This window comes from Ornithorhynchus anatinus, chromosome 4 (genome assembly GCF_004115215.2).
Source record: "Ornithorhynchus anatinus isolate Pmale09 chromosome 4, mOrnAna1.pri.v4, whole genome shotgun sequence".
NCBI classification, from domain to species: domain Eukaryota; kingdom Metazoa; phylum Chordata; class Mammalia; order Monotremata; family Ornithorhynchidae; genus Ornithorhynchus; species Ornithorhynchus anatinus.
In genome coordinates this window covers 116,414,929-116,436,392 of record NC_041731.1, presented here as the reverse complement: position 1 = coordinate 116,436,392, position 21,464 = coordinate 116,414,929, and the positions used below count along the sequence as shown (strand labels likewise).

At 39.9% G+C, this 21,464-nt stretch overlaps 1 protein-coding gene across 1 annotated transcript in view; it reads right to left on the bottom strand.

The window, feature by feature from the left end:
- Nucleotides 1–246: 246 nt before the first annotated feature.
- The window catches only part of NEGR1 (neuronal growth regulator 1), a 1,090,779-nt gene continuing 1,069,561 nt past the window's right edge, over nt 247–21,464 (bottom strand). The window contains exon 7 of the mRNA XM_029064044.2: nt 247–3,907. Within this exon, the coding sequence (XP_028919877.1) occupies nt 3,783–3,907 (125 nt within the window). The 3' untranslated portion in view covers nt 247–3,782. The remainder of the gene's footprint in view (nt 3,908–21,464) is intronic.

Genomic DNA, 21,464 nt, shown 5'->3' with positions numbered 1-21,464 from the left:
AGGCATGGGATGTGAGATTGACTAAGTAAGCCCTGGCCTGGGACGCTCCTGCAGTTTTAGGTGTGAGTTAGCTCTTCTTTCTTGGATTCTAAGTCGGCATTTTAAAAGGAGTCAGATTGGTTTAAATAGACTTTATAAGCATGACTTAAAAGTGAAACAACCTGTTATGTCAGCGAATGAAATATGGTTTTTTACCAAGAGTCAGGAGGAGCATTTTCCAGTCTTTAAAGTAAATACATATTAAAAAGATGTTAAGGCATATCATTTATTCATGTTCATATCCATTGTAATACATTCACATTCTTCAATAGTCTAAAAAACCTGGCCTCTTTTAATTAATTATCTTTGCATTTCAAAAAACATTTTTCTTTTTAATTGAAGAGTTCAAATGAGACATCTCTGGTTGTCTTCACAGGCAATGTGTTCTGGGTGGGGAAAAATTCTCTAAATTAATCGACACAGCCAATCTATAAAAATCAGGCCCTCAATCCTACTGTTTCCTCAGTAAGAAGAGTGATTTTGTTTCAGTTATTTGGGTAATTGTATCGACTCTTCAATTCACTTTGCCTCAGTCGAAACTACACAATGCCAAACTGAGAACTGGAATTTACTTTTCAGCTAATTGGTTAATCCCAGGAAAACCGAACCAAAACAGAACAAAAACCCCAAACAAACAGGTCTAATTGGAAACTCTGAAATGTAACTTCAGCATACTGTGGTATCGTGAAACTCCACTTTTATTTAGAGAGATCTTCCCCATACCACAGTGGTAATTAAGAGCTTGATGTTACTCTGTACACAGAGGACCCTGCGGTTTAACAGGCCATAGTTTCGCAAATGTGAGACAACAGGAGTAGTATAAAACTTTGTGATACTGCTTGGTGTCAACCTAGAGATGGAAATGGACAGGTTAACTACAGTAGTAGCTTTTTCTTCCTTTCTCGGGATGGGGGGAGGGGAAAGAAATCCTCAGAACGGGCAACAAAAGAAGTTCCATCAATGGAACTGGTGAAAAATTCACCCTTGAAATGAATAACTAGAAAAAAATCGCCAAGATCAAAAAGAGAGAAATCAATTTTGTAAAATGCTACTGTTCTGAAATTGCAACAATCTTGTACAGTCAGAATTGAAAAAATGGAGCAATCAGACGTTTCATATGCCCATAAATGTAAAATCATCTACTTGAACATCATATGCAATACATTCACACAAAAAAGCAAATACTGTAGCCTTATTTGAACAATATTGAACTCATAGGTACTTATGAGTTCTCACTGTCCAGAGGCCTAGTGACTAAGTATACTGCTGTGATGCAGAAAAAATAAAATACCAAATACCTCCTCTGTTTTTAAATATTTCATTCAAATGAATATCTTCTAACATAAAGGCAAATACATACAGATACTGTGCTATGACTGCACTTCTGTCACATTCTATGATAAAAACACCAGACTCCACAAATCCAGAATCATGACAACACTCTCAACTAAGTAAGTGATTTGGTTTACCCTTAGAACTGTAATTTTACCTCACGAACCTTACACACCTTACATAAGAGGAGGTATCTGAGTTTCAGTAAAGTTGTCTTTTGTCTGTGTTTTACCTATTCTTGATCAGTTTCTTTCTTCCAAATGGTATTGATGCGTCATTCTTTCTATGGTGGCACCACCATACCAAGTGAATTGACTGTGGAGTATGTCACTTTAAAGCTGCAATACAAAAAAGCTCAGGATGGTAGGATGTTTAGTATTTCATACATTGATTCCACAAAGAATCGTTTCCAAGAAAATGTACCAGAAATTGAAGATCCAATTTGTGAAAAGTTCCACTTTTTAGTCTATCAGCCAAAATCATGGTAATGTGAATTTTACTCTAATTGAATTTTAGAGCATTAAACCTTTTTATTATCATTCTGTGGAAAAAGTGTACCTTTATGTCCCTCATCCAAGATTCATTTTGAGTTAAAGCAGATGTGCCTTATATTCTTTGCCTAATTTTCATGTCAAGAAAAATGGATTGGAGTTTTCCTCAAAAGGCATAGCATTTTCAAGGTGAGAAGATCACTTCATGCATTTGGGTATCCTAAATATGTACCCTCCCCCCCATGTGAAATTCCTTGTTTCCAAGTTTATTTTGTAGCTCTTGTGGTGCTTTGACTGTAACATAAACAACTGAATAAAAAGTTCTGTGGTAATGACACTAAAAGAGTAATCATTTTTCCAAAGCCACAGTCTTACTTTAATAATAGTAAAACCATGGACCTATGTACCACAGAGTAGCATTTTTTTCACTGACTACAGTGGCTCTGCATTCTCCACAATAGAAAATAATTTAGTAGCCATTGTGATTTGCATAATTAATATCTCTTAAGAAATCGTCATCACTAATATTGTTTATTTGATCAACTTACATATATCATGTAAGAAGAAATAAAGCATGCTAATTTAGTTAGGTTTTATTTATTGGAAATAAATTATAGAGCAAGAATTTTCTAAAGAATTATTAGTTTAGGAGACTAGTCAAAGTGAGCATAAAATTATAATTTTCCATCACTTTTTAACAGCATTCTGAGATGGTAATGGTTATTGGAATCACTTGATTTTGATCACAAGGTTTTCAGACATCACAGGTCTAAAATCAATCTGCCAATGGGAAGCACAAACCCTGTCCTGTAGGCTGGCTTTGTGGCTACAATAGAAAAACCAAGGTCAAGGATTTTCACCTTTTTAGTACTTGCCAGTCCCCTCATCTTCTCTACACAACTAATACCCAGCATCCTAAGGATTGAGGCTGGGAATGCTAAAAAGAAAAGATACTACATGTACAAGAAATCTCGAAATAGTTGTGCTGTATTTACGAAGGGAAAAGGAAACTTATCATCCACAGAGGCTCTGATGCTTTCGCTATATCTGAAGAAAACGTATGGTAAATGTATCTGTGCTACATGAGTGGAATAGAAAAAGAAAACAAGAGATCAATGCCGAAAATCTTGGTTTGTGGGCAGAGTTATGAATGATACCATTTACCACACAGGTGACAGAGGAAGAGGTATTTTTTTTTTTTTGGAGCCAATGCTACCTTTCTCCTGGTAGAGAGAAGGCACTGTTGGACTTCAATTTTATAATTTCCCAAAACATTTCTGATTTTGTTGGAGAGGAAGAGAAAAGTAGTATTTTATGAAGGCACACCCATGCTGAACTTACAGGAAAAAAAAGCAGTTATCTTACAAGGCTCATTCTTGAAACCTGAATATCATGCGAGCAGAAAAATCTAGATATGGGTTACAATTTGAAGAAATGGTTTGACGGTAATATTATTTGCTCTTTTATCAAAAAAGAAAAAAAATGCATCGGTGTAAATGGGTCTAGAATCTTATTGAAATAGGGAACTGAATGCTTGTATTGCAGCCTTAAAGAATCCCATTTTCACTGCAATATTCTTTTTTGTAAACTACAGTCTGCCACCTAGCAGACCATGACTGAATGTTGTTGAAAAGTTGTAGATTACAAACATGAAATCACAATTAATATCCTCTAAAAGTAATTTCAGAGCTTTCACGTCTTAAAAAAGGACAATGGGTACTGCCTCACAAGGTAATGCAGCTAATCAAAAAAGGAGTAGAATTAAAGTATTTACATAATGAGCAATTCTACAGAAGGCGATCATCCCCATGTAAGCACTGCTGATTATATCCCACGCTGCTTTTAACAAACTGTACCAGATTGGATCCAGTCATCAGCACTTTCAGAGAATCCTTAAAAGCCTTTTATGGTTCTTTACATTTATTGTAGAATGGTGTTCTTCAGGTAGAATATGCTGGTGAAAGAGGACAGTGTCAACACAAGGTACCAGCAGGAGAAAAGGACTTCGGCACTCCCGGTAATTCCGTACTGGGCTGTACTTGGAGCTGTAAGAGGAAAGAGAGTAAGTTAGTACAAATGGTCACAAGTGTGTGTATGTCGTGTGTATATATAAAAGAATTGGTCTAATGGTGTTGGAGGCAATAATTACTAGGAATGCTTGAAGAAACACCATGTGCCAATATTTTGTATTAACGGCTTACAATGCACTTTCCAACAGTAATAATAATTTCAGCAATTTTAAGAATTTACAATATTCCAAGCACTGTTCTAAATCACTGGGTTAGATAGGAGAAGATAATCAGGTTGAACGCGGCCCCTGTCCCACATGGCTCACAATTCAAATGGGAATAACAGATATCGAATCCCCCATTTTACACGAGGAAGACATTCATTCAATTGTATTTATTGAGTGCTTACTGTGTGCAGAGCACTGTACTAAGCGCTTGGAATGTACAATTTGGCAACAGAGACAATCCCTGCCCAACAGTGGGCTCACAGTTAAATGGGGGAGACAGACAACAAAACAAAACAACATTAGATGACTCGCCCAAAGTCTCAAGCAGGCAAGCGGTGGAGCTGGGATTGGAACTCAGCTCCTCTGATTCCCAGGCTGGTGGTCTTTCCTAGGCCACACTGCTTCTGGGGTTTCCTATACCGAAATCCTTTCCAGAACTACACCTTGCCCTAGGCAGAACTAGCCACAGAGACACACAGGAATTCACAAATGCCACTAATGGTACCCCTGGTTTACCATTCATTCAATCATATTTATTGAGAGCTTACTATGTGCAGAGCACTGTACTAAGCAATTGGAAAGTACAATTCAGCAACAGATAAGAGACAATCCCTGCCCAACAATGGGGTCACAGTCTAAACCTGGGAGACAGACAGCAAAACAAAACAAAACAAAACAGAACAGAACAAAACAAAACAAGTAATCTGGAGTCAATATTATCAAGATAAATAGAATCATAGCTATATATATACACATCACCAACAAAATAAATGGAGTAATAAATAATACATACAAATATGCACAGTGCTGTGGGGAGGGGAAGGGGGATGAGCAGAGGAAGGGAGAAGGGGTAATGGGGAGGGGAGGAGGAGCAGAGGGAAAGGCGGGGCTCAGTTTGGGAAGACCTCCTGCCTTAGGTTAGAATTCTCCTTTCATTCCCCTACAGAAGACAACCTATCATTTGAGAGCTTGTTGTGATGTTTCCTCAGTTTCAAACCAATCTAACCTTTGACTGTAAGCTTCTTGTGGGCAGGGATCTTGTCTACCAACTCTATTGTATTCTATGAAGCTATCAGTACAGTGCTCTGCATACAATAAATACCACTGATTACCCCAACTTCACTGGCAATTGATCAAGGTTATTTTCAATCACCTTTAAGGAATTATGCTTCCTTTTCTTAATGAATGCAGTAAAATAATAATAATGATAAAAATAATGTAATAACAAACATAATAATCATAATGACAATCATGGTATTTATTAAGCACTTACTATGTACTAAGCACTGTAATAAGCTGGGGCAGATACAAGACAGTTCAGCCACAGTATTAAGCATCTTTTGTGTATTATGCAGTTCCCAAATGCTTAATACATTTCAGATGTATGCACCTACCCAGTGACAGTCCCCGATGGCACCTGATAATTACTAGCTGCTCCTCTGCCACCTTTACATTCACCAATTGGGAATTATTCATTCAATAGTATTTATTGAGCACTTACTATGTGTAAAGCACTGTACTAAGCGCTTGGAATGTACAAGTCGGCAACAGATAGAGACAGTCCCTGCCGTTTGACAGGCTTACAAATTAATCCTTTGGGTCCCAAAACTGCCAATCTTCCAGTCTGACAACCTCACTGACCTCTCCTCAATTCTACTCTGGGCTGCACCACTATGTAATCTTGGTCAAATCACTTCACTTCTCCGGTCTTCAGTTGCCCCTTCTCCTTCCCCTTTAGACTTCATCTGATTGCACTGTGTCTACGCAGCGTTTAGTACAGTGCTTGGCACATGGTAAGCTCTTGAGAAATGTCACAATTGCTATTATTGTTTTTGAAGATTATAGGACCCAGGGACAGCCAAAGCATCCAAAACATAGTGCTGATATTTTCCTCAGGCACTGTGTCCCAGCAGATGGGGATCCTGATAGCTGTGGTGGTCTTAGCCACTCAAATTGATGGGGTATTTTTTCAGACTTTCTTCTGGGCTTGTCCATCTAGTGGAGTGTTTGGTGGTTCTGTCAGAAACATGCACAAATAATGGCCCACTGCCAGTAGACATTACTTTTCTGGCAGATCTGGGACTAGAACCCAGGTTTCCTGATTTATAGAGCCATGCTCCTTTCCCCTGCACCAATAGCAGGGGTGCTAGACAGTGCTTAGTACAGTGCTTTACACTTAGTGACAGCGATGCTGACTCTGCCATCCATGGCAGTGGGCAAGCCTCAACCTTGAAGGCTCAATGCTCAGAACCCAGTGAACTAATTGATTCTAGAGCTAGTGGATTTGTGCCACTCACATTCTCCGGTCCTTGCCAATTGTGTCCCATTCAGTGGTGCCCTTTCATCTCCACATCAAACAGAATCGCCTTACCATTGGCTTTAAAGCACTCAATCACCTTGTCCCCGCTTACCTCACCTCTCTACTTTCCCACTGTAACCCAGCCAGCACACTTTTCTCCTCTAATGCTAACCTTCTCACAGTACCTCGATCTCATCTGTGTTGCTGCCGACCTCTCATCCACAACCTGCCTCTGGCCTGGAAAGTCCTCCCTCCTCATATCTGACAGATAATGACTCCCACTTCAAAGTCTTATTGAAGGCACCTCTCCTCCAAGAGCCTCCCTAAGCTCTCCTTTCCTCTTCGCCCATTATCTTTTGCATCACCCTGACTTACTCCCTTTATTCATCCACCCTCCCAGCCCCACAGTACTTGTATACTTGTCTGTAATTTATTTATATTAATGTCTGCCTTGCCTTCTAGAATGTAAATTTGTTATGGGCAGGGAATGTGTCTGTTTACTGTTGTACTCTTCCAAGCACATAGTACAGTGTTCTGCACACAGTAAGTGCTCAATGAATATGATTGACTGATTAATCCCCAATTACATCATTGCTAAGCCTTTCTTTCAGGCACACTATTTTCCATTGTACACTCCAGGTTTAGGAGAAAGAAAGTATAACTGATCTATTTTATTGAGGCACCATTTAGTATTCTCTTTGCCAATTTGTCTGAGTCAGTAGAAGTCATTTTTGTGGTACACTCCCAACTGAAGGATGGAGAAATTTAAAGGAAATGACTTCAGCTGTGCATATCAATTCTATTTCTGTAGAGCATCATATTCAATTCTCAGTGTCCAAGAGAATCTTCTAATTAATGAATGAATGAATACTACAGATATTAGGGTTATTATAAAATATAGTGATGTCCCACCAACACTTTAAACTTGACATGTTCAAAACAACTCATCTTCCCCTACAAACCCTGCCTTACCCCAGACTTGCCCATCGCTTTAGACTGTGTGACTATCTCCATCTCATAGACCTGCAACCTTGGCATGAACGTTGACTCATTGCTCTTAATAAACTTGCATATTCAGTCTGTTACCAAATCCCGTAGGTTCTTTATGACATTCTGCTTATTCCGGTACCGAATCTGTTAATGTGCTGATTCAAGCACTTATCGTATCCTACCTTGACTATTGCATTGATCTCTTCATTGACCTCCCAGTCTCCTGTCTCTCCCCACTCCAGTCTACACTTCACTCTGTTGCCCACATCATTTTTCTAAAAAAGTGCAGTCCGCATTTCTCCATTCCTCAAGCACCGCCACTGGTTGCCCATCCACCTTTTCATCAAACAGAAACTCCTTACCATCAGCACTCAGTAAGCTCTCCCCCTCTTACTTTATCTTGTTAATCTACTTCAATCCAACCCACATATTCTGCCATTCTAATGTCAGCCTACTCATTGCACCTCAATCTTGATGGTGCACCTCAATCTTCGATGGTATTGAGGCCTGTTTACTTGTTTGGCTTTGCTTTGTTGTCTGTCTACCCCTTCTAGACTGTGAGCCCATTGCTGGGTAGGGATTGTCTCTATTTGTTCCTGAATTGTACTTTCCAAGGGCTTAGTACAGTGCCCTGCACACAGTAAGCGCTCAATAAATATAATTGAATGAATGAATCTTATTTGTCCCTCTGATGTCCTTTTGTGCAAACATCCCCCTGGCCTGGATTTCCCTCCATACTCATATCCAACAAACCATCACTCTCCCCATCTTCCAAGCCTTCATAAATTCAGATCTTCTCCAAATAGCTTTCCCTGACTAGACCCTCATTTGCCCCACCCTTTGTGTCATCTATTACTTGGATCTGTATCCCTTACGCTCTTGTTATTCACCCCACCCCTATCCTCACAGTATTTTTATACATATCCTTAGACTCTTCCCATTCCTCTATAAGAAATTTATTTTAATGTTCTCCTCTTTTAAACTTGTGGGTGGCGAACATATCTGTCTACTCCCTCTGCCATCCCCCCTTTACCTCTCCGCAGCTAAAGCCTCATTTTCCCCTTTTCCCTCTGCTCCTCCACCTCTCCCTTCCCATCCCCACAGCACTGTACCCGTCCGCTCAACTGTATATATCTTCGTTACCCTATTTATTTTGTTAATGAATTGTACATCGCCTTGATTCTATTTAGTTGCCATTGTTTTTACGAGATGTTCTTCCCCTTGACGCTGTTTAGTGCCATTGTTCTTGTCTGTCCGTCTCCCCCGATTAGACTGTAAGCCCGTCAAACGGCAGGGACTGTCTCTATCTGTTGCCGACTTGTTCATCCCAAGCGCTTAGTACAGTGCTCTGCACATAGTAAGCGCTCAATAAATACTATTGAATGAATGAATGAATCTGTCAACTCGACTGTATTATTCTCTCCCAGTTGGCTCTTATAGTGCTTGCCACACAGTAAACATTCAATAAATACCATTGAATGATTGACTGATTGCCATACTGTGGCTTGACTATGGTATTAGGCTCCTCATTGTTCTCCTGGTCTCCACTTCCTCCCAATCAATCAATCACATTTATTGACCTTTAAGGACTTTCTTGGCAGAAATTGTGTTTTCTATGGTAACATAAACTCAGATCCACTTTTTTGGACAGCTGTCATCCTGCTTGGCAAATTCCTCAAAGATTTATGTTTTTTGAGGTGCCTTTACAAAGCACCTTTCTCAAGAGAGCTAAAGCTTGATTTCTACTCCGGTATTTATTTGTTCATTCAATTGTGTTTATTGAGCACTTACTGTGTGCAGAGCACTGTACTAAGCAATTGGAAAGTACAATTCAGCAATAGCGACAATCCCTGCCCATAACAGGCTCACCAAGGGGAAATACAGGGTGGGCTCTCTCCATAACCAGATCAGGGGCTAATAGTCCAGAGGTTCCGAGTGCTGTGCCTCATATTTCCTGGTAAATTTGCTTCTCCTCTCCCCATAGGTCCTTACCCCTTTGAACTCCAGACCCTCTTCTCTCCCCTTCCCCAGCCCCAATCTAAGACAATCAGCAGTTAGATTAACTAGAGTCAGACATCCTCCTAGTTGCTTCCAAATTACTGCCCACAACTCCCATTCCTGCATCACTGGCATTGGAACTTGGGCAAATTTGTCCATCAGATCGTGGCAAACACTCAACAGGTAGATTTGCCCAGCTATCTGGTTCTGCCTAGGGGAACCAAGGAAAGAAGAGTAGCTCGCAGAACAGTGTTTGGTAGAATCCAAAGAACAAAGGTTTTCCAGGTGCCTATCAATATTTGGGGGAGTCACAGACTAACAACTATCATGTACCCTCTTTAGAAGAATAATGATAATTAGTAGAGAAATAATAATTGTGATAATTGTTAAGCGCTTACTATATGCCAAGCACTGTGCTAAATGCTAGGGTAGATATGATGCACATCAGACACAATTCCCTGTTCTATGGGGGCTCACAGTCTAAGTGGGAGGGAGAACAGGTATTTCATCAGTGCTTGGAAAGAGTTTCAATCTGCATGACAATCATGTTGCCTTGGTGCCCTATCAAGTCTATCAACCTCCAGGAGAAGGGGTTGAATTTCTCTCCAAATGGTGCCACCTCCCCCTGTCTCTCCTTTTCCCCTCCCCCAAGTCATATGAATCAATCCCTAGTGGCCACCTTTATTGAGCACTTACTTTGTGCAGAGCTCTGTATTAAGCACTTTGGAGAGTACAGTGTAACAATAAACAGACTTATTCCCTGACCACATCGATCTTACAGTCTAGAGTGGGAGACAGGTATTAAAATGAATAAATGAATTATGATAGGTACATAAGTTCTATAGAGCTGGGACAGGGGAATGAATAAAGGGAGCAAGTCAGGGTGACCCAGAAGGGAGTGGGAGAAGAGGAAAAGTCAAGGAAGGCCTCTTGGAGGAGATGGACTGTCAGTAAAATTCATTCCCAACCCATTAGGAGTTTATCTAGAGGGGGATAGATATTAAAATAAATTACAGCTGTGAACATAAGTGCTTGGGGGTAAGGGGGGCAGTGAATATCAAGTGCTTAAAGGGAGCAACTCTATTTGCAGAAGCCAGATTTGGCATAAAAGACAAACGAAGGTCAAGTGAGAAGCAACATTGCTTAGTGGCCTGGGAGTCAAAAGAACCTGGATTCTAATTCTAGTTTGGCCATTTGTCTACTGTGTGACCTTGGGTGAGTCATTTCACTTCTTTGTGCCCCAGTTACCTTATCTGTAAAATGGGGATTAAGACTGTGAGCCCCCTGTAGGACATGGACTGGATCTGACCTGATTTACTTGTAATCTACCCCAGAATTTTGTATAGTGCCTGGCGCAGAGCTTAACAAATACCACTTTAAAACAAAAAAATAGGGATGGTCAGAATAATGAACTAAAAAACAACAACCATGGACTACTTTAATTCATACTTTTTAAGTAGGATGTTACAATTTGCAGTCATCTTCCCCAGAGCCCAGAACATCATTTACCTCAAACTAATGACTGACTCATGCTTCAGAGAGAGATGAAAGACAGAGTCAAAAGCAGGTGGCTTACTCATAATTAATTCCCAAATACTTGAAATGTGAGAAGAGCATAATTAAAGTATATGTAAATTATCTTCTTTGCCTGTCTGCCCACACTCCCTGTTTCTCCATCTCCATGTTCTCTCAGGAGTGGAACTCTTCCTCCAGGACCCCGGCCCGTCTCACAGACACCACCCAGCTTGGGCTACAAGCAAGATTGCTGTGGAAGGCAGAGTGAAGAGACCTTCCCCAGCCTGAGACCTGGGGCACATCATATGACTGTCAGCTAAAACTCCCACCTCCTTCTTCCCTAGCACTGCCTCCCCAATCAGAAACTCTGGTGACTTCATAGCATAAAGTTTGCAATGACCACGTTGGGTGATTCTCTAAAGCACCACTCAATGGGATCATCTCGAATGATTAAACTTCCTTATTATGTCGTAGAACAAATTACTTCAAATCGTTGTGGAGCAATTTTGTCTTCATTTTATGGATGAGAAAACTGAGGCTCAGAAAAGTGAGGTGACTTGACCAAAGTCATAGACCAAACAACTGGCAGAACTGGGTCTTCCGACTACCAGTCATATTCTCTTGGCATATGGGTACTTTGATACATTCAATTGTATTTATTGAGTGCTTACTGTGTGCAGAGCACTGTACTAAGCACTTGGGAGCTGCTACCAATTTCCTCACTTCTTCTTTGCCAAAGGTTCTGGTCTGGTGTTGCAAAGGGCAACACCAGCCTCTGCCTTCCTTCTCCATCCCTCTGTTGGGTTCCACTACTGAAATGGCCTCACTTTCCACCCCTTCTACATTTTTGAATATGTTGTTACTACAACCCAGCCAGTACATTTCGTTTCTCTAATGTTAACCTTCTGACTGTACCTCAATCTTGCCTGTCTCTTCACCGACTCCTCTCCCACATCCTCTCTTTAGCCTGGAACACCCCCCTGTACATATCTGACAGATAATTACTCTTCTCTTCAAAGCCTTACTGAAGGCACATCTCCTCCAAGAGAAATTCCCTGACTAAGCCCCCTTACCTCTTCTCCAACTCTCTTCAGCATCACCCTGAATTGCTCCCTTTATTCATCCCCCTCCCAGGCCCACAACACTTATGTACATATCTGTAATTTATTTACTTCTGTTAATATCTATCACGCCCTTCTAAACTGTAAATTCACTGTGGGCTTGGAATGTATTTGTTTATTGTTACATTGTGCTCCCCCAAGCACTGAAGTATAGTGCCCTGCAAACAGCAAGTGCTCAATAAATATAATTAAATGAATGATTGAAAGTTGGGGGTACATCAGAACTGGTCCACCAGCTTTCAGCTCCAGACCCTCCCTCTCTGCTGCCCCTTCCCTTGAGTGCAGAGCAGAAGAGGACAGATGTGACTTGCAAGCACCACCACTGGCTGGCAAACTGCATGGCACCAGGTCAGTTTCCGGGGCAGACCTTTGGTGTCATTCATTCATTCATTTATTCCAGTTCATCCCAGTTAGATCTCCAGTGTCACAGTTGACCGTCCCTTGTTCTAAGAGGCTTAGCGTTCTACCAGATATAACGTATGTTGGACTCATCAAAACAAGTCATCCGCGGGGATGTTTACCCCAGCCTCTCCTCCCTTCTGCTTGGAACTTTGCTCAGTTTCTCGATTTTCATAAGATCTGCAGCAACCATTTTGACAAAGGCACAGACTCTTAATAATAATAACAACAATAATAATATTTTTTTTAAAAAAACACTTTAAAGCTGAATTCAACTGACGATTTTTCTTATAGATTTCGAGGAAGAAGACTATCACCTGCTGTGTTTCACTACCATTATTCTCATTTTTGCTATACCAGCAACACTCTCTAATGGAATTTCATATTCTCTTGTATTTTTTTAATATTTAAAAGCACTCACGGTTCTGATATATTTATTATAATTTCTCCTGTGGAATAGTTCTCTCCCCAGTAACTTTGAGATGCTCTATTACCATCACTCCAGCCTGCCTTTCTTTCTGCCTGGAGCAATTAGAATCATAAAATATTTTTTCCAGGAGACATTTTGAGGGCGTGAGGAGGAAACACATGAACCCTTCTCGGTGACATATGTATCCCCTAAAGTGTCCTGCCCAGTCGCCTTTGGGCCCCAGGGAACTTGTGGTAAGGGTATAATTTTTAAAGCAGAATAAAAACTTAAAACCCCCATGGTGTCTCATTAGAAACATTCTCCCTACCTAGATGTAATGTTCAAGTGGCCTTCCACTTCCTTTTGTATATGAGGTGGAAAGCAGGCAATTTGCTATCCCTGACAAATCTGTTGGGACACCAGTTGAAAGAGAGACCCACTCTATAAAACCCTGGCATAGGGTCCTTTCTTCCTTAGATATGCTGTCACTGACATTTATAGCCCCATTTGCAGATAGCCCCAGCTGTAACATTTTCTCCCAGCATCTGCATGTCTCCTAAACCAATGTGTTGTAAGTTCAGCAATTCGGTTTGTCACTCCATATGCAAACAGTGGGAATCACTTCTTCTTGCACTGATTACAGGTGAAATTTCAACTTGCTCAAATTATCTAAGGATGCATCCCACCCCCTCTTACTCAGCCCAGCCATCCTTGATCCGCCAGTTTCTGGTTCCTTCTCCCCACACCCTAAACTTTCATTCATTCATTCCTTACATTCATTTAGTCATTATTGAGCACTTACTGTGTGCAGAGCAATGTACAAAGCGCTTGGGAGAGTACGATGTAAGAGTAAACAGACACATTCATTGACTCATTCAATCATACTGATTGAGCGCTTACTTTGTGCAGAGCAATGTACTAAGCGCTTGGAAAGTACAAGTCAGAAAACAAATAGAGACAATCCCTACCCAACAACAGTCTCACATTCCCTGCCAATAACGAGCTTACACCCCCACATTAGCCTTTTCAGCCTCACAATCGCTCATCGGTAAATTTTGCCACTGAATATGAAAGGCAAAAGTCCTTGTAGAAGTGAAATTATGTTTCCAAGTTAATTTCAACTGTTTGACATGATTACCTAGAATCACAAATACCACAGTGAGGAGGGTGAGGTCCAGCAGCTGACAGAGAACAGAGATATAGATCCTAGAAAGTTAGCTCCCCTATTCATATGATGGTAGCATTTCTATTTCCCAACCCCTTTACATTAGGGAATGGTAAGCAAAGATTTCTGAAGTTCTTCTTGAAGTACCTGTTTACGGTTGCACATGTTCTTTTCTGTTATTCTAGCAGAATATGGGGGGAGGAGTTTCTAAGCATCATCACACTCTCTGATGCCAAACACAATCATTATTGGAAGAGAGTTCACAGGGAAAGATTTGAGTAACAGTGCCATAGTGGTTGCAACCTAATTTACTGTCATGGAAAAATTCCATCTTGTTGCCTGCAGGGTTAGGAGAAAGCCACAAAATGGAAAAACTTCCAGACGTGATAGTCTTGCATATGCTATTTCTTTGCACTGACAGTGGATAAATAGACAGGAAAGAATTCACTAAGCAGTAATTCTGCCCCCACAGCCTACTCTAATATCACCTAGTATGATTATAGGGATTTCTCACTATATTAACTGTTTCTCTTGAATTCTCTTTCAAATGCTCTTCCAGTAGTCAGTATTTGAGAACTAGATGATCCTTTGCAAAGTTCAAGCTGAACGCTAAAGATTTGCAGAAAAAATTGAATGACTCTCCAAATGTCTGAATTAGGAATGAGAAGCTCACAAATAATTCAGATAGGCGCTTCTGAGCAACAAGCCTGTTTCTGAGCAACAATATTTTGGGGAATTTCAATATAACATTGAAAACAAATCCCAATTCCTCCATCTCTTTGATGCAGCTGGCTGCACTCTGCATAACGCCTGATTTACAATGGCAAAGCCTATTGTTACCAAACCTGCTTCTTTTTGTCTTGCTGGCTCTGTTCAGATGTATATAGCTCAGAATTTTCAATGAGGTGAGTTAAATTGATTAACTCTGAATTCCTAAATGTGTCATGAGGACTTTGGTGCGAATGCTTCCCCTTTTAAAGGCAGTCATCACATCTCTTTTCAGGACTGGAGTGGCAATTAGCCTGTGTACGAGATTTAGTTAAGACAGGATAAGAGGTGAAGTCCCTGGAATTTATGTATTCAGGGGATGAAGCCAAAATCTGGGTGGGCAAGTGAATGACAAATAGCTATTTTGGACCTGAATCTGCATCTGGTTCAGTGAACCTGTAACATTGTCTTTTTCTTGGGCAGACTTGGTTGGTGTTTCTTAAGCCTGACCCAGAAAGTTGGTGTAAAATTGTCTGCTGCTTGGTTGAAATACCATTTGAACAGCAGCAACTGACAGACCATGCTTTTGTGCAGTGATAAGGGGAGCACTTGTTTTCCCTGGGTTGAAGCTTGGGATTGCCTGCAGGAGACCAAGAGGCAGTCTTGGAAACAGTGACAGGACAAGGAAGTGGAAGAGCAGAGCAGCTGGGACTGTGGGCAGTGCTCGTGACAGTTATGTAGAATACACAGGTCCTTTGACCCACTTCAGCCAGAATGGTTAGGGATTCACAGTCAGAAGCAGGGTCTCCAGAAATGAAGGACATAAATAAGCTTATCCTGATTTATGCATAAACTGTGAGGTCATCCTCTAGACTGTTAGCTCCTTGTGGGCAGATAACGTGTCTACCAACTTTGCAGTAAAATAATAATGATGGTATTTGTTAAGCACTTACTATGTGCCAAGCACTGTTCTAAGCGCTGGAATGCCTTAGCACTCAGTACAGTGCTCGGTACACAGCACTCAATAAATAGCTCTGATTATTTAAACACAGATATGTGTTTCATAAATAGGAGAAATATATTTCATATGCGTATGCATAAAATAGATGTCCATTAGATGTACGTTTCTATATATACGCATAAATGCCTCTACAATTTGGAGATTATTTTTTGGAGGAATATGAAAGAGGAAAGTATGAGTCAGGGACTGAGGGTAAGAGTTGTGGAGAAGTATGTTAAGGACATGAATAATAAGAATGATGGTATTTGTTAAGCTCTTACTATGTGCCAAGGGTACATAGTATGTACCATGTGTTCTAAGGGTAGAAAGGTAAATTCTAAGTAGAAAGGATTTGGAGATTTTCAGGCAGAGGGTTTGGAAATGAGTCTCGGTGTCTTATGCAGTTGCTTTTTGAGGCCTATAATATTTGTTACTCTTAAATTTTAATTAGTCCCTTCATTACATCAACTTAAATGCTGTTGTCGGTTCCTTTAGGGTAGGGATGTGTCTAATTGTTCTATTGTACTCTCCCAAACACTTGGATGGGTGCTCTGCATAGAATTAGCATTCAATCAATAAGATTGATTGATTGATAATCCTGTCAGATACCAGTGTCATCTGAGAAGTATAGGCATCCCTAGTAATTCTCAAGGCCAGTGTTTTAGCTACCGCTACCAGGCACTCTTTTTTTTTTTGGCTTTTATTTTAGCTTCTAAAAAAGAAAGCATGTGCTATTGAATATAGTGTGATTGTCAGGGCATTGAACCATAAATGATAGATATTTTAAAAAAGAAATTTCAAAACTTGGGAACAAAAATGGGAATGTCACTAATTCTTAGGTACTCTTTATGGAAATACTTAATTATATGGTGTTCATTTAAAATGTTAACCTTCATTTGTTTCACTGGTATATATCACTCCTACTGGCTTTTCCAGCTGGCTAGATATAGCACTGTGAAAACTAGAATACACTGTTTGAAACTAACTTTTCTATTTTAATTCTTGAGTGGCCATGTTTCCACTGCTAAATACAGAATATGAATTCAGTATAAGATAACTATCAACCACCTCATATATGAAGTTGACTGTCAATTTCTTTTACCTCTCAAATTTTGCCACAAGACTTTTTCTCTTTGCAAGGATTTTGTTTTCAAGAAATTCTGGATTATCCTTTTATTAGTATTAATAGTAGTAATAGCATCTATTGAGCCCCCATTGGGTGCAAGATACTGTCAATGCACTGTACTAAATGCTTGAAAGTACAAAGCAAAGCAGCAACTCATTTCCTGCCCATAAAGAGATTACAGCCTAACTCCCAAGACAGACCTAAACCAATTTTCCAATAAAGTAGTCAAAATAAATAATTGGATTCACAGTTCAAGCTTGTGTACATAAGTGAGTATCCAGTAAATGCCGATCGATTGACCTACAGATATGAATAAGTTTATAAATAGACCACCAGTGTTCTCACCTTCAAAGCCCTTTTAAAGGCCTCCAAGAGGCCTTCCCTGACTAAAACCTCATTTCCCTCACTTTAATGGATAGAGAATGGGCTTGGGAGTCAGAAAAACCTGGGTTCTAATCCCGACTCTGACATTTGTCTGCTGTTTGACCTTGGGCAAGTAACTTAACTTCTCTGGGCCTCAGTTATCTCATCTGTAAAATGGGGATTAATACAGTGAACTCCATGTGGGACATGGACTGTGTCCAATCTGATCAGCTTGTATCTACCCCAGTGCTTAGTACAGTGCATGACACATAGTTAGCTCTTAAATACCATAAAAAAATTCCTATACTCCTCCTTTCTGTGTTGCCTTTACACTTAGATCTGAACTCTTTAAGCACTTGATATTCACCCTACCATCAGCCCCGCAATATTTATTCATTCATACACATATTTATGTGTATACCTCATATTTATTTTAATATCGGACTCCCCTTCTAGATTCATTCAATCGTATTTATTCAGTGCTTACTGCGTGCAGAGCACTGTACTAAGTGCTTGGAATGTACAATTTGGCAGCAGATAGAGACAATCTCTGTCCAACAAGGGGCTCACAGTCTAAAAGATTGTATGGTTCTTGTGAGTAAGGAAAATGGTCCCCAGGTCAGTTGTATTCTACTCTCCCAAGAGCACAGTACAGTGCTCTGCACACAGTAAGTACTCAATAAATACCACCACTTGATTGATTGCCAGAGATGGATGATGAGTTTATACAGTTTAGGAGACTGGCAACTAAGCAGGAAGTGTTTTAAATATGGGGGAAATTGGGATCTGTTGGATTTGTGGAAGAGGGAGTCCTAATGATGTGAAAAAACACACACAAATGTTCCCTTTCATTAGCTCTATTACTGTGATTTCTAGGTGAATTCTCATGTCATATTTGGGGTCTACCAGTTTAAAAAGCCAAGGTATCTTTAAAGAATTATTCCAACATCGACATTGATTATTGGCCTATATCTGATAGTGGTTCACTTTTTGTAGGTGAACAAACTCTTTCAGGGTCCCAGGAGAACATGGAAAGTAAAATCCAAGGAGCTTTTTAATATTAATAGTAATAACAACAACATTAATAATAATTATAATACTTGTTAAGTACTTACTATGTGACAAGCACTATTCTAAGCATTTGGGTTGATACAAGATAATCAGGTTGTCCTATATGGGGCTCAAACTCATCCCCATTTTACAGATGAGGAAATTAAGACACAGAGAAGTTGTGATTTGCCCAAAGTCACACTGCATACATATGGCGAGGTTGGGATTAGAACCCAGGCCTTTCTGACTCCCAGGCCCATGCTCTATCCACATGCCACTTCTCATACTAATCCACGCTCCTTTAATCCACTGTCATTTACTGTTTCTTTGAAGGTTCAGATCTGGATTGCCTACTTGATTCCAATCCTTCCAGTCTCGAATCTCCTCCCTCTAACATCCTGCTGACCCCTTTTCTTGGAGCTCCCTCTGTACTTGGACCCACTGGGCCACCGTTCTCCCCATCTCCAAAGTTTTTCTGAAATGCCTCCTCTTCCTGGATGCTTTCCCCATTAAATATTTCTTCTTCTTAGGCACATCCTTTCAGCTATCACCTCAGTGCTCTCTCAAAGTGCTTCCTCCTCAATAATTATATAGTCATGACCTCCAATAGCACTTTTGTACACAATCAATTACACACTATGCTGCTTACTTTTTACTCCTAAAATTATTTTTTGTCTGTCTCCCCCATTAGATTGTATACCCCTTTAGGGGTGGGATAGTATCTTTTACCTCTCCCAAGTGCTTAGGACAGTGCTATGCACATCTTAGACACTCAATACTTATTATTGATTGACTGAGTAAAAAATCTTAGGGGGAATTCGAATACCAACTCCCCTTCTATTCAGTTACTTTTGTTATCCCAATTGAAATCATCTCTAGATAACCAGGATAAAGCTGAATTAAAGATTTGTGTATAAGATTCTGCAACTATACCCCATAACTCCCATTTAGAGTCCAGTTAGATGCTACCTGTATTTATTAGAAAACAATGCTTCTGGTAGTTTCGGAACCGAGCCAGACTGAAACAACATGCTAATGATGCAGAGAAGGCAAATAAACACTATGAGCATACTTTCCAAATTATGATTATTCCCGTTTGATGTAGAACACCAGTTTAGATGATGCAAATGTCCTATAATCTCTCCTCTCACTACACCAACAAAGGAGCCTTGACAGAAAACATGGAGCCTCTTTTAATGTAAAACGATATAATCATGACACTCACCAATGAGCAACTAATCCTACTGAGCAGGCAGTCATGTTTCAAAGCCTTTAGTGGTCAAATGCTAAACACAGATTAAAAAGAAAACAGATATGCCGACGAACAAGGAGACATACACCACTGTCAAAGATTCTATGGAAAAAAATCGGTCAAGCACAGAACATATACTTAATAAATATTAACGACGACGCAAGTATCAAACAATCGCCCAAAGTCTTTCAATTGGAAAAGGGATTGGCCCTTGGGCTCTTTGGTTAAGCATGGCTGTACCTTTGACAAGGAATAATACTACTTGAGATAAAAGATTTCTGACTCTAAAACTCATTATTTACAGTAGCTACTGAACCTGCAAGAGAATAAAAAAAGATAAGTCAAAGAAAAGAAATGTGTGGAAGGTAGAGTGAAACACTGGCCTTTCTTGCTCAGTCCCCTGAGGTTGCAATCTAATTGGGTTTTCAGTAGAAAATAACTTTTTTTAATACAAACTAGGTGCGGTTGTTGTGCTTCTGCAAGGGTTTTTTTTTTTATTTACACTATTATTTGATCCCTTAAGTACATGAATAGTAAAACAGGTGACATGAACAAAGCTAGATATTTTTTGTTGCCATTTGTAAGTTTTAGGAAATAAAACATGAAAAAAAATTCATGGAAAAATACTTTTAATAGGAGGGAAAATAGCTTAGCATAGATTCCTTAGACTATATTAGCAGTTTGTTAAACGTAACTATGAAAAATCTACCTGTAATTTATTTTAAAAGCCAAACTAGCAAGATCAATATACAGTAGGTGGCATTTTGTCTTATCATATTAAAACAGTCTTCCTAATGTCAACGATAATCTAAGCTGCTGTGTTCTGTAAGCAAGCAGAAGATTATGCAAATCTGATTTCCTTACTATGAGCTTGCTCTCCTTTCAAAGTACACTAAATCATATCCACATATGTAAACACATAGAAACTAGATCCAAGATTAATTTTCTTTCCAAGCACTTGGAAAGTATAAGGCCATTTTTTATTAATTGAAAATTCATATCCGTTTTCAAAAGCAGGCAAATCAGAATCACTTAATATTAAAAAAACCTCCTGTTTTATTACTGGTTTAATTGTGTGCTTCTAATGGAATCTAACACTAATTGCAATGAAATGTCACCTGCCACGTCACATGGAAGGAAATAATAGTGTAGGTAGTAGGTCAAAATCAATCGATCAGTTGTATTTATTGAATATTTACTGTGTATAGAGCACTGTACTTAGTGTTTGGGAGAGTCCAGTATAACAGTATCAGTAGACACCTTCCCTGCCCACAACATGCAGTCTAGAGGCGCTTAATGGTACCCATGGAGTACTAAATCCCTCTCCCACATCACTCACCTTTCATCAACTTTTCTCTCATTTACAGTCTCTCTCCTCTTCTCTAGGGCATTTATTACCCTATTTATTTTGTTAATGAGGTGTACATCCCCTTGATTCTATTTATCGTGATTATGTTTTCTTGTTTTTGACCGTCTGTTTCCCTCCATTAGACTGTAAGCCTGTCATTGGGCAAGGATTGTACATTCCAAGCACTTAGTACAGTGCTCTGCACATAGTAAGCGCTCAATAAATACTATTGAATGAATGAATCCATCCTCATTCCTCTCCCACTATAACCCAGGACACAGGCTTCACTATTATCATTCTACTCACTAGGTCTCTTGCTTAAGCTGCCCATCTGCTTAGAACTCTCTCCCCCTTCGTATCGGAAAGGCTACTACTAAGACCATACCCGTTAAGCTCCTAGTTACTCAGACCCTCTCCCCATATCCCCAGCACTTGCATCTGTGGTTCAATGGTAGATTTCTCGCCTGCTATGCGGGCAGCCTGGCTTCAACTTCAGCCAATGCCGAGTGTAGCATTTTTAGAGAAGCAGCGTGGCCTAGTGGATAAAGCACTAGCCTGGGATTCAGAAGGGACTGGGATCTAGTCCTGGCTCTACCACTTGTCTGCTGTGTGAACTTGGGCAG